The 24607-nt window shown below is 38.9% G+C and overlaps 1 protein-coding gene across 2 annotated transcripts in view; it reads left to right on the forward strand.

Moving 5' to 3' along the window:
* Positions 1-24607, forward strand: part of LOC117394303 (intermembrane lipid transfer protein VPS13B-like) — a 370657-nt gene that overhangs the window by 285981 nt on the left and 60069 nt on the right. For both annotated transcript variants that reach the window (XM_033992431.3, XM_033992429.3), the window contains exons 37-40: positions 11515-11717; positions 12408-12615; positions 14852-15036; positions 23996-24192. In XM_033992431.3, the coding sequence (XP_033848322.2) occupies positions 11515-11717; positions 12408-12615; positions 14852-15036; positions 23996-24192 (793 nt within the window). The remainder of the gene's footprint in view (positions 1-11514; positions 11718-12407; positions 12616-14851; positions 15037-23995; positions 24193-24607) is intronic.

Consider the following 24607-nt stretch of genomic DNA (forward strand, 5'->3'; position numbering starts at 1 on the left):
TACAATCCAGTCGTGTAAAATGTAGGAAAGTAACCTCTTCTTGAAAACCAATAATAGCATCTGTTATACAGATGGTATTATATTGAGTTACTTCAGATAAAATGATTGTAGACATTTTTTCATTAAAACCTCAACAATTTGCACTTGTTTACTTGAATCTGCATAACTCCCCAATGAGACAATACAACACTCTTTGGGCTGCGTTGACTCTCACCAGTTGTTCCCTTTGATCCTTTTTGATGTGTTGACTTTCATATATACAGTTGAAAGCACTGGCCGAAAAACAATGGAAAAACTGCACAGAGAGACAATTGTAGCTGTCTGAAAATGAATCCCTTACTTTAGTTGACTATTTTTAGCTGTACACTTTTCACATTAACAGTGTCATATTGAGATTTATCACTAGGTTCTGTCCCATTGTTTACTATAAACAGAAGGTTAAATTAATTCCATTTTAAAATCACATTGCAAGATTTCTTTAGTGTAAGCAAGCCATCATTCTTTTCTTATTGGAAAATACTTCTATTAAAAGTGAGTTATGCTTTGTAAATTACAGAGGTTTTGGCACTGCATAACTTGTCATGTGGCTCCACAATTCATTTCTGATTTTGCAGCTTTTCAATGTCACAGAGCTGCACTCTTGTGATTCAAATCCTGACCCAGATTGATCCAAAGCTGAAAAAATAAATGTAATTACATTGAATGCTCAGTGTTCTTGTTTCAAACAATTGGTTTTGACGAAATGTGCATTTCATTGGAAATTAAAAAAAAAAAAATCATGTAATATTTGGTTTAGCAATTTATAGTACCAAACATGTTTAAAAAATTAATTGCTGGAATAATTAGGAATTCATGTAATCCCTTGCTTATTAATTACAAAACCTCTGTATCCCAACAGTTTGGTATTTCCTTCCATTTACTGTGTCTCCAACGAGTCACATGATTACATGACTGCATTGCATTCAATGTGCAGTTTACTAAATTAATGTACTGTTATCTTTTCATCTATTACAACAACAGTGGATTTTTAAGGTCATATCAGATATCTCACAAAATCCCACCATTGTGATAAGCTATAACACCTTAAGTACCAGAATTCATTGATAAAACTTATTTTTTAATCTTAATTTGACAACATTTTAGTTAGGGAATTAAACTAGTTAAACAAAATTAAAAATAACATCCATATGAGCAGAACATGTGTATTCTCCTGAATATTGATAGTGACAGTATTAATTAGTTTTAAACCAGAGCAGCTACAATTACAGTATGGATTACAATAATTACAGTATTTTCTCAGCTCCTTTGTGTTTATTTATTTTTGCTCAGGTTGTTTTGATTGATTTCTTTGTGATTTATGGCGATGAGGCTCTGGGTGGTTTATTGATTAAATAAATGCACTGGTTACTGTAGGGGTCTGGGACTCCCTGGTAAGATATATTGTAGCTATGGTAAGGTTATTCTGTAGAGTGTCTGATTCTAATATTTTCAGCTATACTGTGTGATCAGTAGTTTACAGCTATGGCCAAAAGTTTGGCATCACCCTATAGAATTAACACATTTTGCTTCATAAAGTTGAGTGAAACCTACTGAATAATGTTACGTTAACATATTGAATTACATACCGCTTTGTAGTTTTCCATATACTTAACAAACAACTGACAACAAATGTAAAATGTGACATTTCGAAATCTAACATGAAATATTGTCCTACTAGTGTGGCTTCCGGTAGACTTTTGCGATATCATCTTGTAGTTTCTTTGATTACATGATGATCAATAAAATATATACATTATGCTCATCACCAAGTGATACACCCCCAATTCAGTGCAAAATTTCAGTTTTAAATTGTTTTTGTGATGCTTTTTAATTTTTATCTCCAAACCAAGAGGACACACTGCCTCCTACTGTTCCATCAGCAGACAGCCTACAGTAATGCTTGTGAGTCAGAGTATCCCACTGGAAACTTCAGTTCAATTTGTATCAAATGGGAATCCACTTATAAGGTTTTCACAACTTTAAAGGGCATATGTTAGGTTACCGCAACGGGTTGACATTACACTACACCATCTATTTATGGGTAATCCCACCCTGCTAAAACATGCTTCTGACTCTTGAAAAACAGAGGTGAGGCAGAGACTTGCTGATCATAAAACATTTTAACTCCATACATGTACCTATAATAAAATTCTTTCATAACAAGTCAGTGAGAATAATACTCAAGGGCTGGGTTGTTAGCTTTAGCACGGAGATAAAAATCCTTCCCACTGCTTTACAATGGAGGAAATGCATTCTTTATCAGAGTAAGCCAGTGGACATATGAAACGTTTAAGATGCCATGGGGGATTGAGAGGGAAGCGCAGTGCATGGATAGTGCTACAAATCAGTAATAAACTATCCTGCATGGTGAGTGTAGGCTTCTTGGTTCTGTCAGCTTTGACACCCTGTCACAAGTAGCTTAAGCCCAGCATTGAGGGAAAGGTGAAGACCCCATCAGCTCTCTAACATGTGGGATTTTATATGTAGTTACGACATACCACTGTGAGTGAAAATAAAGAGTAAAGGGGGATTATGTTGACAATGAACTGTGTTACTGGATCTTGTGATAATGAAAAGCAGTAGAACCTAAATTCCTCTCGATAGTCCCCAAGGTGAAGGAGCGTTTATAGTTCAATGAAAGTAAAACGTAGGAGGAAAGAGCAGATGGCCTAGAATCCCTGAAACAAGAAACCCCCTAATCCCAGAACTTGGGATCACTATTAATTGCAGGCTGCCTCTCTGCTGTTCCTTTATTGAAGAAGCACACTCTGCTGCTAGTGATTTACTAATATGTACTCGTAAAAACCTGACTGTTATAGAACAAATACATGCAACCATTATTTGTTGTTTTGGTTATTGAAAGCACCATGGGTTTAATTACTGGTGTGTTTAGCATTACTGTCAGTCAGTTTACCCCACATTAAATAAATAGGCTTTTTATTAATCAAATAAACTTTTCAAGTGCCTAGGCAAACAAATTGAACGTACTCCAAAAAATAAAACAAAATACCATGACATGGTCATTCCAACCTAAACCACTTTTCTTTTTTTTAAATTGAATTTGTTTACCAGGACATGTCTATGAAGGCATTGTCCCATTTTTTAAGAACATCCCAAGGCAAGTATCTTGGGTTACATAGTAAACATTGATATCTCACATCCATTAGTGCATACTAAAGGCCACAAACATGCTGATACTATATATATATATATATATATATATATATATATATATATATATATATATATATATATATATATATATATATACAGTATGGATTTATATATCTCAAATATGTCATCTGCCTGAGGATATCAGGCAATTTCATTCTCATAAACTAGCTACCAACTTATAAGATTTGCAGAAATAAGAACAGCTGGCACTTCAGAAAATATTGTTATAGAAAAATTTCAGTTTGAATATTATGCTGGAATGTTTAAATTGGAGCTACATCCAGCTCTGCAGAAGGAAAGTGGCATTGGAAGCAAGGGCTAGTCTTAGATTTCAGCTCCTCTGAGTGATTTAACAACATGTCTACAGACTATGGAGAAAAAGCCAAATTGAAAGAAGTACACAATAACTATACACTTTGGATGTTATTGTAGTTGATTTAAAGGGAGAATATGGTAATTGTTGAAGCCCTGACCACATGCTTATGAATTGTACTGCCCCCACTGTAAACAAATGGCCTAAACACAAATAAGGGTACTGGATTCTTCAGAGAGAGGCTATTCTCGTTATACTGGTTGCGACTTTGAATCAAGGAGTAATGTTCCAAAATATGTCGAAAGCCACCTGAATCAGAGCAAAAGATGTGGTCAGCTTTCAAATATAATACCTGCGTAGGATGAAAGAAATCATAAAGCAAATTAGGAGATGAGGAAGAGCTGAACAGCCAGTACTGGCGCATTGTGATGTCTCTAGTGCATTGTCCCCAGATCAGAATAAAGTATATTAAAGGGATGGCCCCTTTTTGTTGGGCAGTCGTCAAGGAATAATAAAGAATAGACTAAACAAGAAAGGAAGTTCCCTGTCAAGTACGAAATGTAACCATTACCATATGGGTGTTTACCTGCTAAAGTCCCTGAACCCGATATAACTAAGCTGCATGCAGTGCCTGTGACGCAGTCATGCCCGCCCCCGAGGGCATATAAGGACTGCTCACACAGATCACAGCATCATTTTTCCTTTCAGTGGACTGAAACCAGATGAGTACTTGTTACTTTTATCTGCATATTACTCGCTACTTGTGTATTACACTAATTAATGAGATCATTATTAATATTGTATTAGTTTACTAATTGCACACAGCTTGTTGTTTGTTACGTCCCACAGCGGCATTGTGCCCCAGTCGTGAAACCGGTGGCTCGTGTCGCCCCTTCACAGGGACCAAGCAACTTCAGTAGACTGACCTCCTCACAGGCTGCTTAGCTCCGGCTGTGTAAAAATTTAAATTTTGTTTTTATAAACTGTAATTGTTTTATTACTGTTTTCTGTGAGAGAACATTTTTCTCATGTGTTTTTCTGTCTTTTTTTTTTTTTTTTTTTTTTTTTTACAGAAACACAAGCACAGCTGCTGGGCTGCATTGACTGAGATACACGCTTCTGGTCAGACTGCTTGCAGTCTCTCCCACAGTGTCTCGTTGATGTCTTGGTGAATGCTTACGAAGTTTATATACTGCTTCCTGCAGTAATGCGAACTGATTAGACCTGTAGGTCACCGACCCGCTCCGTACCCGACCCGGTACCCGTACCGAACAGAGAACGAGGTTACCACACCGGTACCATACCGTACCGAGGGTACAGTACCAACCCGGTGTAGGCACCGTACTGGTACTGAGCCAACCGGTACTCACCCGGCGCTAAGGCACTGAACCGGTACTGAACCTACCCGGTATCAACCGGTACCGTACCGTACCAACTCGGTGCAAGAGTCACCAAGCCGGTTCACAACGTGGTACCATCCCTGGTTCAGGCAGCAGTTATACAGTACTGTACACTGCATTGCTGCTTGCATCATGGCTGGCTTTTATCCCTGCGATTTATGCAAGGCCAGTCTGCCAGTTGTGGATAAACACGGCAGGTGTTTTTTCTGCCTGGGGCCGGAGCACGCCAAAGAGGCACTCACTGACTGCAGTTAATGTGAATTTTGTGCCAGTTTCTCTAAGCGCACGCTGGAGAAATGTGTGTCTCGCAGCTCTACAGAGCGTTTGGTCCATTACACCAGGGCAGCTTCCCCATCACCCTCTGTTAAAGAGGTGGCAGCGGCTTCTCCACAGCTCTGAGCCAAGGGAGAGTAGGCTCGGGGAAGAAGCCCACGTAGGAAGCCATCTTCACGGTGTTCCTCATCCTCCTTTGTCTCTCCTTCTCCTTCTCCAAGGAAAAGGAAGAGAAAGAGTCAACAATCCAAGAGATCAGCAGACACTGAACAGCTGGAGAAACTCTGGGCAGCTGTTTTTCATCAGGGAACGGTTCATGCAGAGCTGCTGCGTGAGCGCACGGCTCCGCCTGCCCCCTCTGTCCATTTGGGGAAAAAAGGGGCTACAAGCACAGACTGGCAGCAGGATGATGTGCTGGAAATCACCACCTCTGAGGAGGTGGGGGAACAAGAGCTGGTGTTCCCCTCTGAGGTGGTCAGACAGCACATCCACTGCAGTTAAGCTCTCCCTGTCAGCAGAGCTTCTGCCACTGATAAAAAGGACCACTGCGGTTTTGCAACTGCCCTGGCCTGTAGATGTGTCGAGACAGCCTATCTTTGATGATGAGATTGCTGTCTCTTCCATGCCCCCCCCAGTGCACCTGTACAGCCTGCATGACGCGGAGAAGCTGGGTTTGGCCAAATTTCCACCGGTAGAGGCTTCAATCACCGCTCTGGTACAAGCGCTAAACTACCGCTCCTGACCAAGGACACTAGCTGCTCTAACAAACAGTGTCGGGTCTCCAAAATAATTCTAAAGCAAGCTTACTCAGCAGGGGCATTCGCCGCGCGGCTGGGAATCTACAACAGCATACTGGTAGCCTACCAGGCCTGGTTGTTAAAGTTGCTTTTGGAGAATCATAGACCCGCACCACAGGTGCTTTAGGAGCTGCGTTTGGTGAAGAAAAACCTGCTCCATGTCCTCAAATTGAACGGGCTGGCTGCTTTAATAGCCTCAAGAAGGCAGCTCTGGCTTTCCCAGGCACACATGCTTGATGTGTATAATGCATTGCTGTTAGATGCCCCCATTAAACAGGAACATACCTTTGGTCCTGCAGTGAATGAGATGCCACGACGCTCTCACCGAGCACGGGCGTCCACACAGGAGTTGGTGCGTCTGCTTCCCAAGTGACCACCACGAGTGCGCAAACCAGCGGCAGACTGGCGCCCAAGGCCCCAGCAGCCTCATAGACCAGCACAGCACAGCCAGATAGTTTTCATAACAGCTTAAACAACTTCCACCACCAGGCACAGGCAAAAATCTGAGGCCAAGCCACTAGGCCAGCAGCAGCCCTAGGAGCTTGCTGCCACAAGCCCAGCGGCCCTTTTCAGGGAGCCACCTGGAGTATTGGCATCAGTGTACCATGGACATGTGGGTGCTTACTACTGTTCAAACTGTACAATGTTAATCCCGTGAAACGCTGCGGTATTGTCTCAGGAGGTGACAGCTCTGCTGCAAAAACTGACTATTTGCACAGTACACCCTCTCCACTTAAGAGAAGGGTTCTACTCCAGGTACGTCGATTTAGATACAGGTCAACCTCGACGGAGGTTCAAAATGTTGACAATGCAACAGCTGTTGCAGTCAATCAGGCCAGGTGACTGGTTCACCACGGTGGACCTCAAGGGCGCGGATTTCACATCCCCATAAGACCAGGGCACAGGAGGTACCTGCGGTTCACTTTGCAAGGAACAGCGTATGAGTTCCATGTACTGCCATTTGGCCTCTTTCAAACTCCCTGTGTCTTTTCAAAGTGCATGGAAGCTATCCTGGCCCCATTGAGACTCAGAGGCATCAGAGTGCTCAATTACCTGGACGATTTAGCTCATTTGTACCCAGTCTCCAGCACAGGCAAAGTCACACAGAGCTCTTCACCGGCCACCTTCATCAGTTGGGCCTTACTCGGTCTCCCCAGTAGCTCACTTCCTGGCGGGGCAATTTTTAAAAGGAGCTCGGCGACTTCGGCCACCTAATGAAGGATATTGTTCCTCACCGGAGGCTTGACGTGGTGCTTGATGTACTTCTGAAGCCTCCATTTGAGCCCTTGCATTCAGCTGAGCTGAAATTTTGTATCGCTCAAAGCAGCTTTCTTGCTTGCAATCACCTCCCCAAAGCGGGTGAGTGAGATGCAGGCATTTTCAATTGCGAAAGCCTGCTTAATTTTTACAGAAGTCAGGACAAGGGTTACGCTTCGTACCAATCCGGCTGTTTTGCCAAAAACTATCTCTGCATTTCATGTCAACCAGTCTGTGGAATTGGAGGCTTTCCAACCACATCCTTTCCAGTCTGGGAAACAGCAGGAAACAGCAGCTCCATATGCTCTGCCCTGTGTGGGCACTAGCTTATTATGTTGACAGGATGAAAAGTTGGAGGCAGTCTGAACAGTTTTTTGTCTCTTATGGGGTGAAATCCCATGGTCAAGCCCTGTCTAAACAGGCTTTCCAAATGGATAGCAGATACAGTCAGGACTGCCTATGAGCGAGCCAACTTGACCCCTACAGAAAAGCTCACTGCCAATTCCACCAGGGGCATGGCAACTTCGTGGGCTTTATTCCAGGGTGCATCTGTCACAGACGTTTGTAATGCAGCGGTGTGGGCTACTCCTCACACCTTTATGAGGTTCTACAGACTGAATGTCTTGGATCCGCAAAACCCTGGCTTTGGAACTAGAGTATTAAGGGCAGCTTCAGGGTCAACCCATACAACATAAACATAGAGGTGAGTTTCTCACTCAGTTATTTAGCCCTAGCTACTGGTTGCTGGGCTTCTGTATGGTAAAGCACAGGGCAGCCTCTCGGCTTAGCCTTGTAGCATTCCAGTCGTTCTGTAATATTGCCCTTGCGACGGCTCTGGTACACTCACCCATACGGTAATTGTTACATTTCGTACTTGAAAGGGAGCATAACCAAACGTAACCATTAACCTTCGAGGTCTCTGCGTCCATGATTGCAGCAGGTTTGAAGGAAAAATTATGCTGTGATCTGTGCGGGCAGTCCTCATATATCGGGGGCGGGCATGCATGCAGCTTTGTTCTTTCTATTCAGGTTCAGGGTCTTTAGGAGGTAAACATATATATGATAATGGTTACATTTCTATTTCAGGGAACCAGTGTTATGATAAAAAAAACTAACATTCTGAGGTTAAAATATTGTTACATTTTCTCCATTATTGGAAGTTTTAATTTGCACCATTTATCCAAATGGTGCTTCTTTGTTGTTGAATGCATTTGTATGGTATCATCTGTTATTAGGTAGTGTGGGATGTTTTAGAAATTAGCATTTTCAAGAAATGTACTTCATTATTGTGAATTGTGGCCTGTTCACCTGGAATTTAACTTGCGCTTTTCAAGAACACATGTTTTTTTTTTTATAAATGACAATCCGATAAGAAACACAACCAACAATGGTAAGCCTGTGAATATGGATTGCACTAAAGGCCCTATTCACAAAGCTTTAGTGTTTTATATTCATAAAAACAGTTTTAACTGTTGTTTGGATTCTTTGATAACATCCCAGAATAGGTTGTGCATATGAAACGTTAAAATATCCATCAAAACAGACAAAAAAAAAAAAAAAAAACACCAAAAATCCCCAAAAAACATAATGACTTGTGAGTAAAAGCTTTATGAATACGGCCTTGAGTCTATCAGTAATGGCTGGTTTCCTAGATACAATTCAACCACTGTGATTTAAACATATCAGCCCACAAAGTTGTTTTTACTGACCGTGTTCTGTTATACACCTGGTCAGTTCTTATGCTTGCCTAATGGTGCCCTGGGCGTATTTAATCAGCCAGCTTCCTGCCAATGAAATGATTGAGTTGATCAGCCTTCCAATTTTGCGTTGCCCTTGAGATGTTCAAACTGAAACCAATACTGCAGCTGTGATTGACTGCCCTACCCAGGGGTACCTTTGGAAAGTCTGGAGTTGAAGCATTGTTATTATTATTATTATTATTATTATTATTATTATTATTATTATTATTATTATTATTTATTTCTTAGCAGACGCCCTTATCCAGGGCGACTTACAATTGTTACAAGATATCACATTATACATTATTTCACATATCACATTATTTTTACATACAATTATCCATTTAAACAGTTGGATTTTTACTGGAGCAATCTAGGTAAAGTACCTTGCTCAAGGGTACAACAGCAGTGTCCCCCACTGGGGATTGAACCCACAACCCTCTGGTCAAGAGTCCAGAGCCCTAACCACTACTCCACACTGCTGCCCCATTGTTAACCCATGTGTACCTGTAGTCCACGGTAATAGTGTTTTGAGAGAATTTTAACAATATTTTTCTTAAAAACATAACATTGCGCTTATGAACTTGCCTCCGTCTCTGTCTTGTTAGCCTCCTTTAGAAATAAACCAATCAGTGTGTCATCCCCTAAGTAGTTAATATGACAGTAGACAAATCCATTTAATCCTTTACAATTCTACCCATGATCACTATACAGTATGTCAGTTGGAGTGTTTTCTCAACTTATTGGTTATTGAAAACAACTGTATTTGGAGCTTGAGTTTTGCCAAAGTCCATACACTTCCACTGTTCAAAAAGCAGAGCAGTTACAGCTCGGCAAGCATGATTATATTAGCTGGTGAAGGATTTTAAATGAGCACAGCTGCTGGCTGTATGTATACAGCACCCCAGTACTGAACATGGTAATCTGTGTACCTGTCAGCCCAACCCTCTCCTATAGGGAGATGAGATCATAACAAAGTGATTGCTGCGTTTTCATCTGATTCATCACTGACCTGAACTCCACTTGAACCTGCTTGGATGAAAACAACCAGGATTCCTGGACGTAGCCATAAAATTTGATTAAGTCCTCCAGAAATGATGTGTAAAAGTACACATCAGTGCACTACCCCCAATAAAGTGAAAATAAGTAGTGTCTGTAGCAAATTAAAATAATAAATGTGTTTTATGTTTGAAGTGCTCCCAGCAGCCAGGATAGTGGGATGCAGTAAGGAAGGTTATTAGTGACATGTTCAAGGATTCAGCCTGTTCAAGATTAAGCGTCCATATTTACTAAATGGTATTCAGGCTCAGGGTCTGTTTCCAGCATCATAAATGCACAAATACAGAATGGTCTTTGCCAGAGGATTTTAATTTAAACTCTATGGACAAGATATGCTCTGTGGGGTTGAAAGATGGTTTAGAATATGAAATTCAGGAAATATGTCTTCCTGTCTGTTTGGCAGACAACTAGAAAATAACCCTAGCACTCCAACCAGCGAGTCAGACTATAATTGCTGACCTTTCATCTTTAGGAAACTGCTAAAAATTTATTGTCAGAACCAACATGAAAACACCATTAATTCCAAACCTCAATCCATCGTTGTTATTCCCAAATTACATTATCTTCTCTGTCCTAAATCACTAGATACAGACATTATGTTATTTTGTGGAAGGCTCTAAGAGAATGTACTTTGAGCAGGTGGACTTTTCTTGGTGTAGTCATTTCTTAGAAATGTAATTTTCAGCACAAATGGCTCCCTGTCCAAAAGTGCTAACGCCCGTGTGTATCTGTACTTTGAATCCAAGCAATTGAATGCAAGATTAAAATGCAGCAAGTTTGTGATTAGTGTCAGCCTCTTTTCTTCCTTTGAATGTGCTGAACTACAATCCACATCATGTGTGGTTCTGGCTTTTATTCACCCTTTATTGAAACTTAGGGTTGTCTTACTTCAAAAAGAGTAAGCACTCTTCTTGATAACCTTTGCTTGAATAATATTTGTGAGTGAGAGTCAATTTTAAAATGGCAACTTCTCTATACAGTAACCTAAAGAAGGGATGTTCAATAGTTACTGCAAAAGTGTGAAATGCTTTTTATTCATCTTTGTTTCTCAATGACTCTTTAAACCCCATTAAACTGTTCAGAAAACATATTACTCATGCAGGAAATATCCAAATAAACTGCTGACCAAAAAAAGAACATCCTTCTTCAGTGTGAACAAGTCCTGAGAATCATTTATGAAGATTTATAGGACCTTATAATGATGCAGAGTGTAAACCAATTTGATTCTAGCTCTACTTCTTTTGCTGCCATAGAGTCAAGAGTTACACGAAACAGATAACATGATAAAGTCTTTGACTTGTTTCCCAGTATGTTGTTCAGGCTGATTTTAATTTACACTTTTGCTTGTAATCAACTTTTACAAGTATCAAATGTGATTTCCTGCATAACAGCTTTGTGATATGTTGGATACTATTATATGTGTTTGCATTGAAATACTAAATGTTTTGCCTCTCGTTCTGCAGAAACGATTCAAGCAGCTTCATTTACCCTCGAAATGAACGACCTGCTTGTTAAGACGAGCCTGAAAGACCGAAGCAGAGCCCTGATCGGCCCGTTTTGCTGCGTGGTGGACCTGGAAGCGAAGTGGAGCAGACACAGTGGGAGCCCTGGCCCAGAGAAGTGCCTTCCCAAGCTTCTGATCAACCTGAAAGGCGGACTGATCCAGGTCTGTCTGTCTGTTTGCCTGCATCTGCCAGGGTGCGGGCCACAGTCTAGAGAAGGGCTAATACCTCAAATACTCTACTACTACTAGTAGTAGTAGTAGTAGTAGTAGTAGTAGTCGTAGTAGTAGTCTTTTACAACCCAAATGCCTTTTTTCATTTAAGCACTTTAAATCATGATCTCAGTGCTACATGATCCCTGCAATCTGGTTATCCTCAAGAATGATACATAGATGCCATATTTTAAAGCTGTTGTAGGGAATTTGGCAACCCGTTTAAATGGTCATACATTTGAGGTGACAAATATTTCGATTCAAACAATGTAAATCTATTAACGTAAATGATGATTAAACAATGCCAATTTCATTTTGGAAGTTGTAGAATTTTAAATGAGATCGGATTGATTAAATACCGTATGTGTGAGCTTCCAATCTCTAATTAATCTTATTTAATATATTTAATCTTATGTCCACTATCAAAATAATAAAATGTGATTAGACTTTACAACCCCTCGAAAAAATATGAACAGCTAGTTCCTGTATCTTCACCCTAATGCAAACATTCCATTCGTGCTATAGAAATCCGTTATTTGCCTACTTATTTTAAAAATGACTGTCTTTGTGCAAGTTGTATGGTGCAAGTCTGGTGTTCCGATTGCTATTGTTGAATCACTTTTTTTTTTCTTTTTTTGTCAGGTCTTTTGGGGACAAGAACATTTGAACTGCTTGATGCTTCTGAAAGGTCTTGTTCAAGATTATTTCCAGGAAAAAAGCGGGTTCCCCCCCGAGTCTGCAGGCCAGTGCCCACAACCACAATCTCCCACTGCAAGGTACCAGGCACCGAAAACAGAGCACACTTCGGATGATCTGAGGACGGGCTTGTTCCAATACATTCAGGATTCAGGTATTAAATAGTGAAGTGCTTTATATGTGTATCAGCAAATTTATGCACCTCTTTTTGATAAGGTTTTTGTTCAGAGAAGCCTTGGTCAGGTCCAGAATGTCTCATTGTCCGCTCTCTCAAAGTCCTTAGGACCAGACCAGTTTGTACATTGTACATTATCCTAATCTGTGTATCATATTGTAACTGTGATTCAGAAAAATAAATACAGTAGGTGGCACATACTTGTAAACCTAAGTTGTGTATTTATTTATGAATGCAAAATACTGTTGCAGATGCTATTGGGAATCGTGGATTATTTCTGCATCTATTCAACACTTTTTGAGTTGTTTCTCCCTCTTAAAACAGTTCACTTGTATTGCATTGAAACTTATTGGGTGTGCATACCCTTCCTGAAAAAAAGTTACAGCTTTCCTATTGAAAAACTCTATGTAACACAATTTTTGTTCCTGGGTAGTAAGTGTTATTTCCTAATTGCTTATGCCTCAAAAGTATAGAAAATGGCTATTATTCCCCACAAACTTTGCTTTTGTGACCAGGACAGTGATATTTTGAAATGTACCTATTTCCAATGAGAAAACGGGCAAATTTGTGTCTTTTCGTTCACATAAAGTCAGAAAAAAACAACATATGAATCCAAATTAACATGTATTTATACTAAAGTAATACAAAAATGACTACAAAAGATTTAGAAGTGAGTGATTTACGATTATACTGTAAATCACTTTCACGAATCAGCCCCCAAATGTAGTCTCCCATCATGTTCTCGTTATACTGTCCTTGGTAGCTGCGTTCAAAGTCCAGTATATCCTGGTGGAAGCGCTCGCCTTGCTCCTCCGAGTACGCTCCCATGTTCTTCTTGAATTTATCAAGATGAGCATCAAGGATATGGACTTTGAGGGACATCCTACAGCCCATTGTGCCGTAATTCTTCACCAGAGTCTCAACCAGCTCCACATAGTTTTCGGCCTTGTGATTGCCCAGGAAGCCCTGAACCACTGCGACAAAGCTGTTCCAAGCCGCTTTCTCCTTACTAGTGAGCTTCTTGGGGAATTCATTGCACTCCAGGATCTTCTTTATCTGTGGTCCGACGAAGACACCGGCTTTCACCTTTGCCTCAGACAGCTTAGGGAAGAAGTCTTGGAGGTACTTGAAGGCTGCCAACTCCTTATCTAGAGCTCTGACAAATTGTTTCATAAGGCCCAATTTGATGTGCAGTGGTGGCATCAGCACCTTCCAGGGGTCCACCAGTGGCTCCCACTTGACGTTGTTCCTCCCCACAGAGAACTCGGTCCGCTTGGAAGGGTCCACCATGCAGAAGTAGCAGTTGCTTGAGTGGTCAGTGGGTTCCCGCCAAATTCTTGGGATAGCGAACTTCATGGCTCTCTTTTCCCCTCTGTACCATCCTACAAAAATACATTTATTTCACCCATGACTAATGTGTAAGAGATTCTCGCAACATTTTTCATATATGATATATTTTTTCAATAACATTGAAAATTGTAAAACATTTTAAAATTAAAAACTTTTACAATTTACAAAATTTTAACAAATTTTATAACATAAAATTCCAAGCAACAATTGTACATCTTACCTTCCAGAGTTTTTTTGCAGTGCTCGCAGGTGAAATGAGGTGCCCAGGGTTTGTCTTGATCCCCGACAGGCATGCCGAAATATGCCTTGTAGGCCTCGCACATCTTAGCAGATGCTTCCAGGGAGTACTTCTTCGCTCTTGTCTTGATAAATTGGCCGCAGACATAGCAAAATGCGTCTGCCGGATGCTTGCAGCCTCTTGATGCCATCTCAGAAAAATGCAGATATGTATCCACTTAGGCAGCTGGAACTAAACTGAACTGGTGGGCTTAAGGCCCCTGTATTTATACTACTATTTATATTACTGGAAAGTTCTAGAAAGTTCTAGAAGTTACTCCAAGTTTACTCAGCACTGAATCTATCTGGAATGTTCTGGAAAATAGGTAAATTTCAAAATATCACTGCCCTGGTCACAAAAGCAAAGTTTGTGGGGAATAATAGCCATTTTCTATACTTTTGAGGCATAAGCAATTAGGAAATAACACTTACTACCCAGGAACCAAAAAAAAAACAAAAATTTGTTACACAGTTTCATGACTACAAATGAATCAGCTCCCAGTTAAAGTTTTGTCTGACATCTTTTTTTTCACAACTAGATGAATAAAAGTGCTTCATCACATTGCTTTGTGTTTTTTTTTCCCTACAGAATCCCAAAAACTGCCTGGTACATATGAAGTGGTGTTTTACAATGAAACTGAGGACAGCCCAGGGGTGATGCTGTGGAGATACCCTGAACCCAGAGTTCTGACCTTTGTTCGGATCACTCCTGTGCCTTTCAACACCACAGAGGATCCTGACATCAGTACAGCTGACCTTGGAGATGTCATTCAGGTTTGTGCCTCTCAAGCTGTTTCAAACATACAGTACCATTGGTATTATCAGTGCACAACACATTTAGCAGCTTTTTAAATGCAGCAGTACCCTTTTTTTGCAAATACGTATCATCACCAATAGCAGCAATACCCTCTTGCTTTCCATAGACAAACATTTTCCAAAAGGAAAAGTGTTTATAAAGGAGATCACCTTCCTGACTGAACTTTTTCTTTTTAAATATCCAATATCAAAATAACAAGACTGATATAAATTAGAGTTCAACAGTAAAATACAATACTGTACTGTTGCACACAATAATGAACAAAATAGGTCATGATGCATTACCTTATATGTGCCATAATCTCTTATATGTGCAAACTGTGTATCTCACTTCTGGAGACCAGACAAATAACCTTTACAAAAAAATACTCCAAAGCGGTCAACATTCTTGTTTACTGTTCAAATGACAACAATGTTATAATCAGCCTATCAGTGTGTCTGTACTGGCTGTGGAATATCTGTTCCATTAGGGTCAAGTTACTCTTACTCTTAAACAGCTTTCAGCTCCGCACCTTCATGAATATTACACCGGCAACAACAGCAATGCACTACTGGAGTATTTCACTCATTTGAAAGATTTTCTTAACTTACCGGGGACTCTGACACTCATGAGTTATAGGGTGTTGCAGATGTTTGAACTCTCCCTGGTAGCAGCTGCTGATAACCAGTATTTCTTATGAAGCTATACGTTTTCTGAAGTATAGTTTTAGTCTGCTGTAATGGATGATGTTTGCAAGCATGTAAGGTGATATACTAAGTCGTTTTTTACAAGCAGGGTTTTAGTTCTTTAAGAAACAGAACTTTGTCTCAGGACTACCGCTGGACACTTGATATATGAAGCTGTAACACATACTATTGGATAACTGTGTAGTTGCATTGTTCACCTGTACAATATCAATGTATTTGACATTTGCTAGTTTGTACGATTAAAAAACAATATGTATACGTACAAGTTCATTTTACATGATCCTTTTGGCAGCTTTTCCACTTTTGATCATCATTTGCTTATTTGTGTGTTTCAGACATTAAATGTTGTACGGTTTGGAACAATAAGGCATGGAGAACTATTTCTACATTTTAAAAAAAATGAAGGCACACTTAAAACGTACAACAGAAATCCAGAATAAACCATTGCTATGTTCTGTCACATTTTTGATGTACTGTAACAGATTTTTCTCGACAGTGCTGCATAGTCCCACACCATGGGCCAGATTTGTCAAGTAATTTGAGTTCCTTTAAAGTTTCAATGCTCAGTTCTGCTCATTTGCAATTGAACAACACCTGTCAATTGTGTTTCAGGTGCAGTTTAATGAATAATATAATTGTTACCACATGTTGCATTAATAATGACATGGGATACAAATGTATCAGTCATGTTTGAAGATACTGAACATTAAACCCAGTCTGGCAGTTAGACAGGAGATAGACAGTAGCACATGGTTATTAACAAGAAGCAGCCATTTGGTTTTTTTTTTAACCTAATGGAACATTCAAAACCTGTTGGTTTATTGACAAATTACACTTGAGTGCAACACTACTGCAGACCCAAGCAGTTGTTTTTTTAGCATAAATTCAGACCTCTTTAATCCGTGATTGATTGAACCGTGCACTTTTAAATCAAACATATTTTTCTTATCTCAAAAATGTAAATTTTGCATCTGACAAGAGACCAAGCCTATAAAGATATCACAGCACAGTCCATGTGCAGTGACATCTGGAGCGACCGCGAGAAGTAAATTTATGGTATTTCACCAAAAATATGAATTTATTGTGTTGTCTATTCTTCTGTGCAGTACACATTGTAAATTGGCTATATGTCTGATTCTGCAACACATTGAACGTCTGATTTCATAATCATTCATTTAAAACTGGTTGTTATGAGTTCTTCAGTGCATCTGCAAACCGTATGTGTGCTTTTAAGTGTGATATTTGAAAGAAAAAATATTTATGAATTATACTGTAAATACAAGGATTGTGAATTGCCTTTATGAAGCCAAAGGCATAATTTTTTTTCTTTTTTTTTTAAATTTGCGGTTAGATGATTATTTATACATAAAATGTAACCTCTTGTGGTTCTTAAACTTGTGAAAAATGTCTACAGAACTGTTGTATTTAAATCACACTTATGTACAATTTATTAATTGCATTATATAGCGCTTTTTATACAAAAGCAGCTCAAAGCACTGTACAGCTTCCCTGAGAAACGAAGGCAGAGCATTCCATAATTTTGGAGCTCTACAAGAAAAAGCCCCACTTCCCGTGGTGCTTTTGTTGACCCTAGGAATAACCAGCAGCCCCACATCCTGTGATCTCAAAGAGTGCGGTTTGGAAGGTACGGGGTCAGTAAAAAATCAATTCTATACTGCATAGGGAGCCAGTGTAAATAGGCCAAAACAGGGGTAATATGTTCACTTTTTCTTGATTCCTAGTTCCAATGTGTCTGAAAATAATACATCTTACTGTACCAGCACTATATGATGAAAAAAGCAAATAGTCCTGCTTTATTTTTCCAAAACTAAAGGCAAAATAAGAGCTAAAAGGTTAGGCATATTACAGTATTTTTTTAAAACAATGTGCACCCTTTGTATAACACACATTTGCTGCAAACTACCCTATGAAAATAGTGTTTAGACTACTGTACTATTACTTGACAATGTTGTGTACCTAGAATGTAGCATGTAGAAAATCACCCAATATTTGTAAAAGCATGTGCATTATATTCCTAAAATGGCAGTAATGAAATTGCATTCTTAGGGCTCTATGTATCATTGATTTTTCTTTTGTATCTTGACTTTTTGTAGGTTTTTGTGACCTACCTACCTGCGATGTATTAAAGTCATTTTCACTCCCGTATCTTAGTTTCATCCCTGCTACGGTAGTTTAGTTACGACTGTTCGTTTCAAACTACTTTTCTATGCAAATGTACGAATCTCATTATAATATTGAAGTTTCGCGCTTACCCTTGATGTATTATCATTTTTTCCTGATTTACGACTTCGGTTTATGCCTGTTATTTTATGCATGTCTCTCACTGGGGTAGATTCAACTATCTGTTCGTATGTGAAACTTCCTGTTTAAACATTTCCAGGCTTTTAGTTACTTTAAAATAAAGAACCTTAAAATATAAAATTTAAAAAACAAAACAAAAACAAAACTATATATATATATATATATATATATATATATATATATATATATATATATATATATATATATATATTGTAACATAGCAGGGAGGGGGGTTAAAATCCTCCCTGCGTAAGACATGTGTGCAGGCACATTATTGTTAGTTTTGTTAATTGTTAATTTGTTGATTAATTATACCCTGCACCTGGTCCTAATTTACAATTACTACCCAGGTGCAGGGGATAATTAAACAATAAAACAATTACCAAATTAAACCAAACAATACAGCAAAACAATTAACAAAACTAACAATAATGTGCCTGCACACATGTCTTACGCAGGGAGGATTTTAACCCCCCTCCCTGCTATGTTACTATATATATATATATATATATATATATATATATATATATATATATATATATATATATATGTTAAGGTGCTTTATTAATGAAGGGAAGCACAGAAACAAATCATTGCAGAATTCTTTAATTAAACACAAACTGAAATACGCTGAAAAGTATTTACTTGTGTAGCCTACTGTATGTACTGAACTTTTTTCCTTTACACAGCTAAGATATATTCTTAAGATATTCTTAAGAATGCTTTTGGGATATTCATTTGTTAAGTGTGTTCTGGAATTATGTTTTCGCTTATGAGTTACTAACTTACTAACTTTTGTACTTGATAACATTAATTTATCGGCGTTGCAAATCTATTTATAATAATATGCAAATTCCGGGGTCTCCTGTATAATGAGTAGTAATTTATGCTGTTCGTAAACTTGCGGTGATATTATGGTAGTTGTTCACGAAAAACAGCTGTTTAGTACATTGCACTCAAAAATTCTACGAAGGATGGAGGCTACGAATTTGCAGTATTTACAAACACGTAAGTAATATTAGTACATAGAGCCCATACTGTTTCGACTGATATTTGATAAATACACTGAAGAGACATGTGCAATCCTGAATGTAAATTAGCTTAAGCAGACAGCAAGAACCTTTAAGTCTTGAGAGATCAGGCCCTATGTACTGTTTATGTCAGTGGAAGCGGATTTCTATTTTAAATCCCTGTGTATCAGATTAAATAGAAACGCATGTGTCATTAATAGCTCTATTGTATTCTCTGCATAATTGTTTTCAGACTCTGGAATCTTAGTATTTTTTTTCTCCTAGTTGCTTCCCAAGTACAACATGTGACTTGATAATAAAACAAAGGTTGAAATGTCAGTATAACACTAAAGAAATAGAAATAGCAAAACCTATTAGAAAATAATTTCATTTATTTCCTATAAAAAGAGTAATAATTTCCCAGGGCTCTACAATTACTCTATACCAATACCAGGGGAGCATGAAAAGCATGGTTGAGAGCAGTGTTTGTTCTTCCTCATGCTTTCCGGACAGGAAAAGTCTTGATTCAGTACAGTAAGCCACAATACCTGAGGGAGATTACAGGTGAAAAGCCTGCAGCTGAGTTCTTGTCACCACAATGCAGTACAAATGGGGAAAGATTTCCTGTAGTGAACTAGGCTTTTGGTTAGATTAGTTTCCCCAAGAGCAGATCGCATTTAACATTTTATAAAATCAAAATGTCCTGCATTTAAATACTTGTGGTTTCTCAACTAGTTCTAGTATCACAAGTGGGAGTTTTAATTGCTTTCTTTAATGGAAGCTGAGCTTTGCAATATTGTTTCAGGTACAGTATGGAACACGAGGGGAAAGTGCTCCATGCATTGTTCAAGTGTAGCCTCCTGTAGTGTAATTCTGAATCTATCATTAACATCCTGGCTCTGCAGTGCGGTCTTGTGGTTGGAACAAGAATTAAGAATATCCTGGGTTTGAATCCCACTACTCAGCCACTTATTGTTCACTGTGTTCATAGTCTATTTGATCCCTTGTGCTTTAGTCACTCTATAACATTAGAAATATGCATCTCAGATAGGATAATAGCTTATTGAAATCTCTAGAGTTGTGTATACTTCTTGACTGCTTTTTTCATAAGAAAAAAGAAGGGAGCCACGGTAATCGTGGTTGTGTTGACAAAAAGGTAATCTACAGGTATTTGCTTGTATTGTACGTTTTTTACTTTGCACTCAGCGACATCCGGTCCCCAATAGTGTAATTGTACTATTGGTATAATTGATAATATTAATGTGAAAGTGAAATCTTGATTTCTTAAACACCATTAATAAGTGCTCCCCCTTTATTATTATTTCTTTATTTAGCAGACACCTTTATTCAAAGCGACTTACAGAGACTAGGGTGTGTGAACTATGCATCAGCTGCAGAGTCACTTACAACTACGTCTCACCTGAAAGACGGAGCACAAGGAGGTTAAGTGACTTGCTCAGGGTCACACAATGAGTCAGTGGCTGAGCTGGGATTTGAACCAGGGACCTCCTGGTTACAAGCCCTTTTCTTTAACCACTGGACCACACAGCCTCTTTATAAGGCATCGCTTTTATAACCAGTTGTAAGGTGGCTCCCATTTGCTCCATAGCCATTCCACTAGAACATTTATTCTCGTTATAAGGCAGAACACAAATAGCACAGTCTCTTAAGTATGACTCCCAACTATAGCATTCTAAAATGGGGAACACTGTAATAACATCTAAAAAATGGTAGCTACATAGCTGTGGTGCAATTTAGTTATTTGCTTCAAAGCTCTTTGCAATTTAGTTATCTGCTTCAAAGCTCTTTATAAATTGACCAGTGGTCAATTACTTTTTGTCACATGAACATAATTAGCAAGAAGCCTATCACTGACAGTCATCCCCAGCCCCTGAAAATACAATATTAGAGATATCAGTAAAATGAAAAAGTAGATTACCATGACCTACTATACATCCACTGTATGCATATGTCAAACTGTAAGCTTGACATGCAGACAGACGGACAGATGCCTTCGTATGCCCCAGTCAGGCAGACATGCATATGCATCCCCAGCAGAATATAGAAATGACTTGCTACATGCTGGACTAGTGTTTGCATCACTTCCCTGGGTCAGACAGTGTGGTAAAAAACATCCAACTTCTCAAACCACTGTGCTCAACAGTGTATGGAATGAATCGGGACTTTTCCAAAAAAATAAAATACCTAAATTAAATACATTTATTAATAACAAAAACAAACAACTGATGCAAGTGTGAAGGATGGCCTTGAGATGTGGTCTGTTAATAAATCATACTTGAAATGCAAAAGTACAAATGTGGACACATGTTAGAAGATGGTGCCAACAACTAAAATATGATTGTTTAGTTTAGTTCTAATGATATTATTATCCCTCATCGGGAATGCATATTGGAGGCGGACGTGCATGCTGCGCCTCTCATCCACATTGCTCCAACGTCATTTTGCCATCTTCCTGGAGGTATTCTTCTTGGTCGCTTTGGGATCCAGTCTAGTATCTCCTTGGTCCAGCGATGGTCTGTTCTTCTTGCTACATGTGAACAGACATTGCCACTTGCCACTTCCATTTCAGTTTTTTCGTTCTTATAAGAACATAAGAAAGTTTACAAACGAGAGGAGGCCATTCGGCCCATCTTTTAGCCTGTCTGCATACGACATGCCTTTAAAACCTGGGATAATTCTGCGTGCTCTTCTTTGCACTCTTTCTAGAGCAGCAATATCCTTTTTGTAACGAGGTGACCAGAACTGAACACAGTATTCTAGGTGAGGTCTTACTAATGCATTATAAAGTTTTAACATTACTTCCCTTGATTTAAATTCAACACTTCTCACAATATATCCGAGCATCTTGTTGGCCTTTAGTATAGCTTCCCCACATTCTCTAGATGAAGACATAAACTCCTAGGTCTTTTTCATAGATTCCTTCTTCAATTTCAGTATCTCCCATATGATATTTATAATGCACATTTTTATTGCCTGCATGCAGTACGTTACACTTTTCTCTATTAAATGTCATTTGCCATGTGTCTGCCCAGTTATGAATGCTGTCTAGATCATTTTGAATGACCTTTGCTGCTGCAACAGTGTTTGCCACTCCTCCTATTTTTTGTCTTGTCTGCAAATTTAACAAGTTTGCTTACTATACCAGAATCCAAATCATTAATGTAGATTAGGAATAGCAGAGGACCTAATACTGATCCCTGTGGTACACCACTGGTTAACTCACTCCATTTTGAGGTTTGTCCTCTAATCAGTACTTTCTGTTTTCTACATGTTAATCACTCCCTAATCCATGTGCATGCATTTCCTTGAATCCCTACTGCATTCAGTTTGAGAATTAATCTTTTATGCGGGACTTTGTCAAAAGCTTTCTGGAAATCTAAATAAACCATGTCGTATACTTTGCAATTATCCATCGTCGATGTTGCATCCTCAAGAAAATCAAGCAGGTTAGTTAGACATGATCTCCCTTTCCTAAAACCATGCTGACTCCCAGGATATTGTTACCATATAGGTAATTTTCCATTTTGGATCTTATTGTAGTTTCCATAAGTTTATATATAATAGAAGTCAGGCTTATTGGTCTGTAGTTACCTGGTTCGGTTTTGTCTCCCTTTTTGTGGATTGGTATTACGTTTGCAATTTTCCAGTCTGTTCGTACAACCCCGGTTTGTAAGTAACTTGTTTCATTTCTTTGACTACTATCGGGAGGATCTCATCCGGCCCAGGGGATTTGTTTATTTTAAGAACTCCTAGTCCCTTTAACACTTCTGCCTCTGTTATGCTAAATTTATTTAAAACTGGACAGGAACAGGTCAACATGTGGGGCATGTTGTCCGTGTCCTCCTTTGTAAAAACCTGTAAAAAGTAATCATTTAATATATTTGCTATTTTTTTCTTCATCTATGATTTTGCCATTTGTGTCTCTTAGACATTTAACCTCCTCTTTGAATGTTCTCTTGCTGTTATAATATTGGAAAAACATTTTGGAATTGGTTTTAGCCCCCTTAGCAATGTTGATTTCTGTCTCTCTCTTGGCATTTCTAACTACCTTTTTGACTTGTGTTTGCAGTTCCAAGTACTCTTTCTGTGTACTATGTTTTTGTTCCCTTTTAAACGCCTGTAAAGTGCCTTTTTTCGCTGAATATTTTTTTAATTGATCTATTAAACCATTTTAGCCATTTTGTTTTAGATTTAGATTTGTCTACTTTTGGGATGTAATTGTTGTGCCTCTAGTTGTTTTGCGCCTGTATCACAGCTGATAGTTAAGAAAGGGGAACAAGACTAAAAAGCTAAAATATGCACAAGAACACAGAAATTGGGCTATGAAACAATGGTCAATGGTGCTTTGGACTGTTGATGGATGTTTTTTGCCTTTCTTGCATTTATTTTCCTGGGAAAACCTGGACATTCACAATTGGGTTTGATTTGGATAAATGTATCCTTGGAAAGGTTTTATGACCAAACCTCTTTGGGATAGAGTTTTTCCTGTTGCCCTGGTATATTTGCAATATGGGTAGCAATGCATTGCTGGCTATAAAAATGTTGTCCTTCAAAACAGAAGATACAATACATGTGTCCTGACTTAAAAATAACCATTGACATGCTGTACTTACAATTGGCCTATTCTACCTTTTGAATGCCTGTAATGACCATTGCTTTCATTGTGACTAAATGGTCACCTTCCATAACCACCACCTTGACATAATGGACACTTGTTGCACAATACAGAGTGTCTTATTTAATTAAATCTAGTTAATATAGTTATATACGATTTACAAGGCTTTCATTCAAACGATTAACTACCAGCTGTTAGATATACAGTTTAATCAATTGCAAAAGAGTGAATAATGAAAGCAAAATCTACTTGTTTCTTACAGGTGCCTTGCAGCTTGGAGTACTGGGATGAGCTCCAGCGGTCCTTTGTCCCTTACCGGGAGTTCAGCCTGTCTGAGAGCAAATCCTGCGAGCTGCAGCTACCAAGCATCAGCCTGGCCGGTGAGCAGAAGGAGCTTGTGGCCTCTGACCTGTGGAGGATAGTCTTGAACAATAGCCAGGACACAGCTGATGAACAAAGGTGAGGTGGTCACAATAGTACACCAGTTCTGTCCAGTTATTTGTGGGGTGCGCAATCAGATTTGTTATCTCTCATGCAACAGCAGAGCAAAATTGTGCTGTGTCTGGATTGCAGCAGTTCTACGTTATTTTAAAAATGGTCCAAATCAGTGTAATAAGACTTCCCAGCAGACCGCATGCTACTTGTTGTTCATCAGAATTACCTTTGGGTGTATTGGGATGGGAAGTTCGAGTCAGCTTGTTGGTAGGTCATTTGTTCCTGCTTTCAATTATCTCGCCAAACACCCCTCTGCAACACTCCCACACTCATTTTTTGGTTTGTATATCTTGCCAAGCCCAGTTTCTGTGTGGGTGTAAGGACTCAAGAGGGACAAAAAGGGAGGAATTGGAAAACATTAAAAATCCACTGAAATTTC

This window comes from Acipenser ruthenus, chromosome 3 (assembly GCF_902713425.1).
Source record: "Acipenser ruthenus chromosome 3, fAciRut3.2 maternal haplotype, whole genome shotgun sequence".
NCBI classification, from domain to species: Eukaryota; Metazoa; Chordata; class Actinopteri; order Acipenseriformes; family Acipenseridae; genus Acipenser; species Acipenser ruthenus.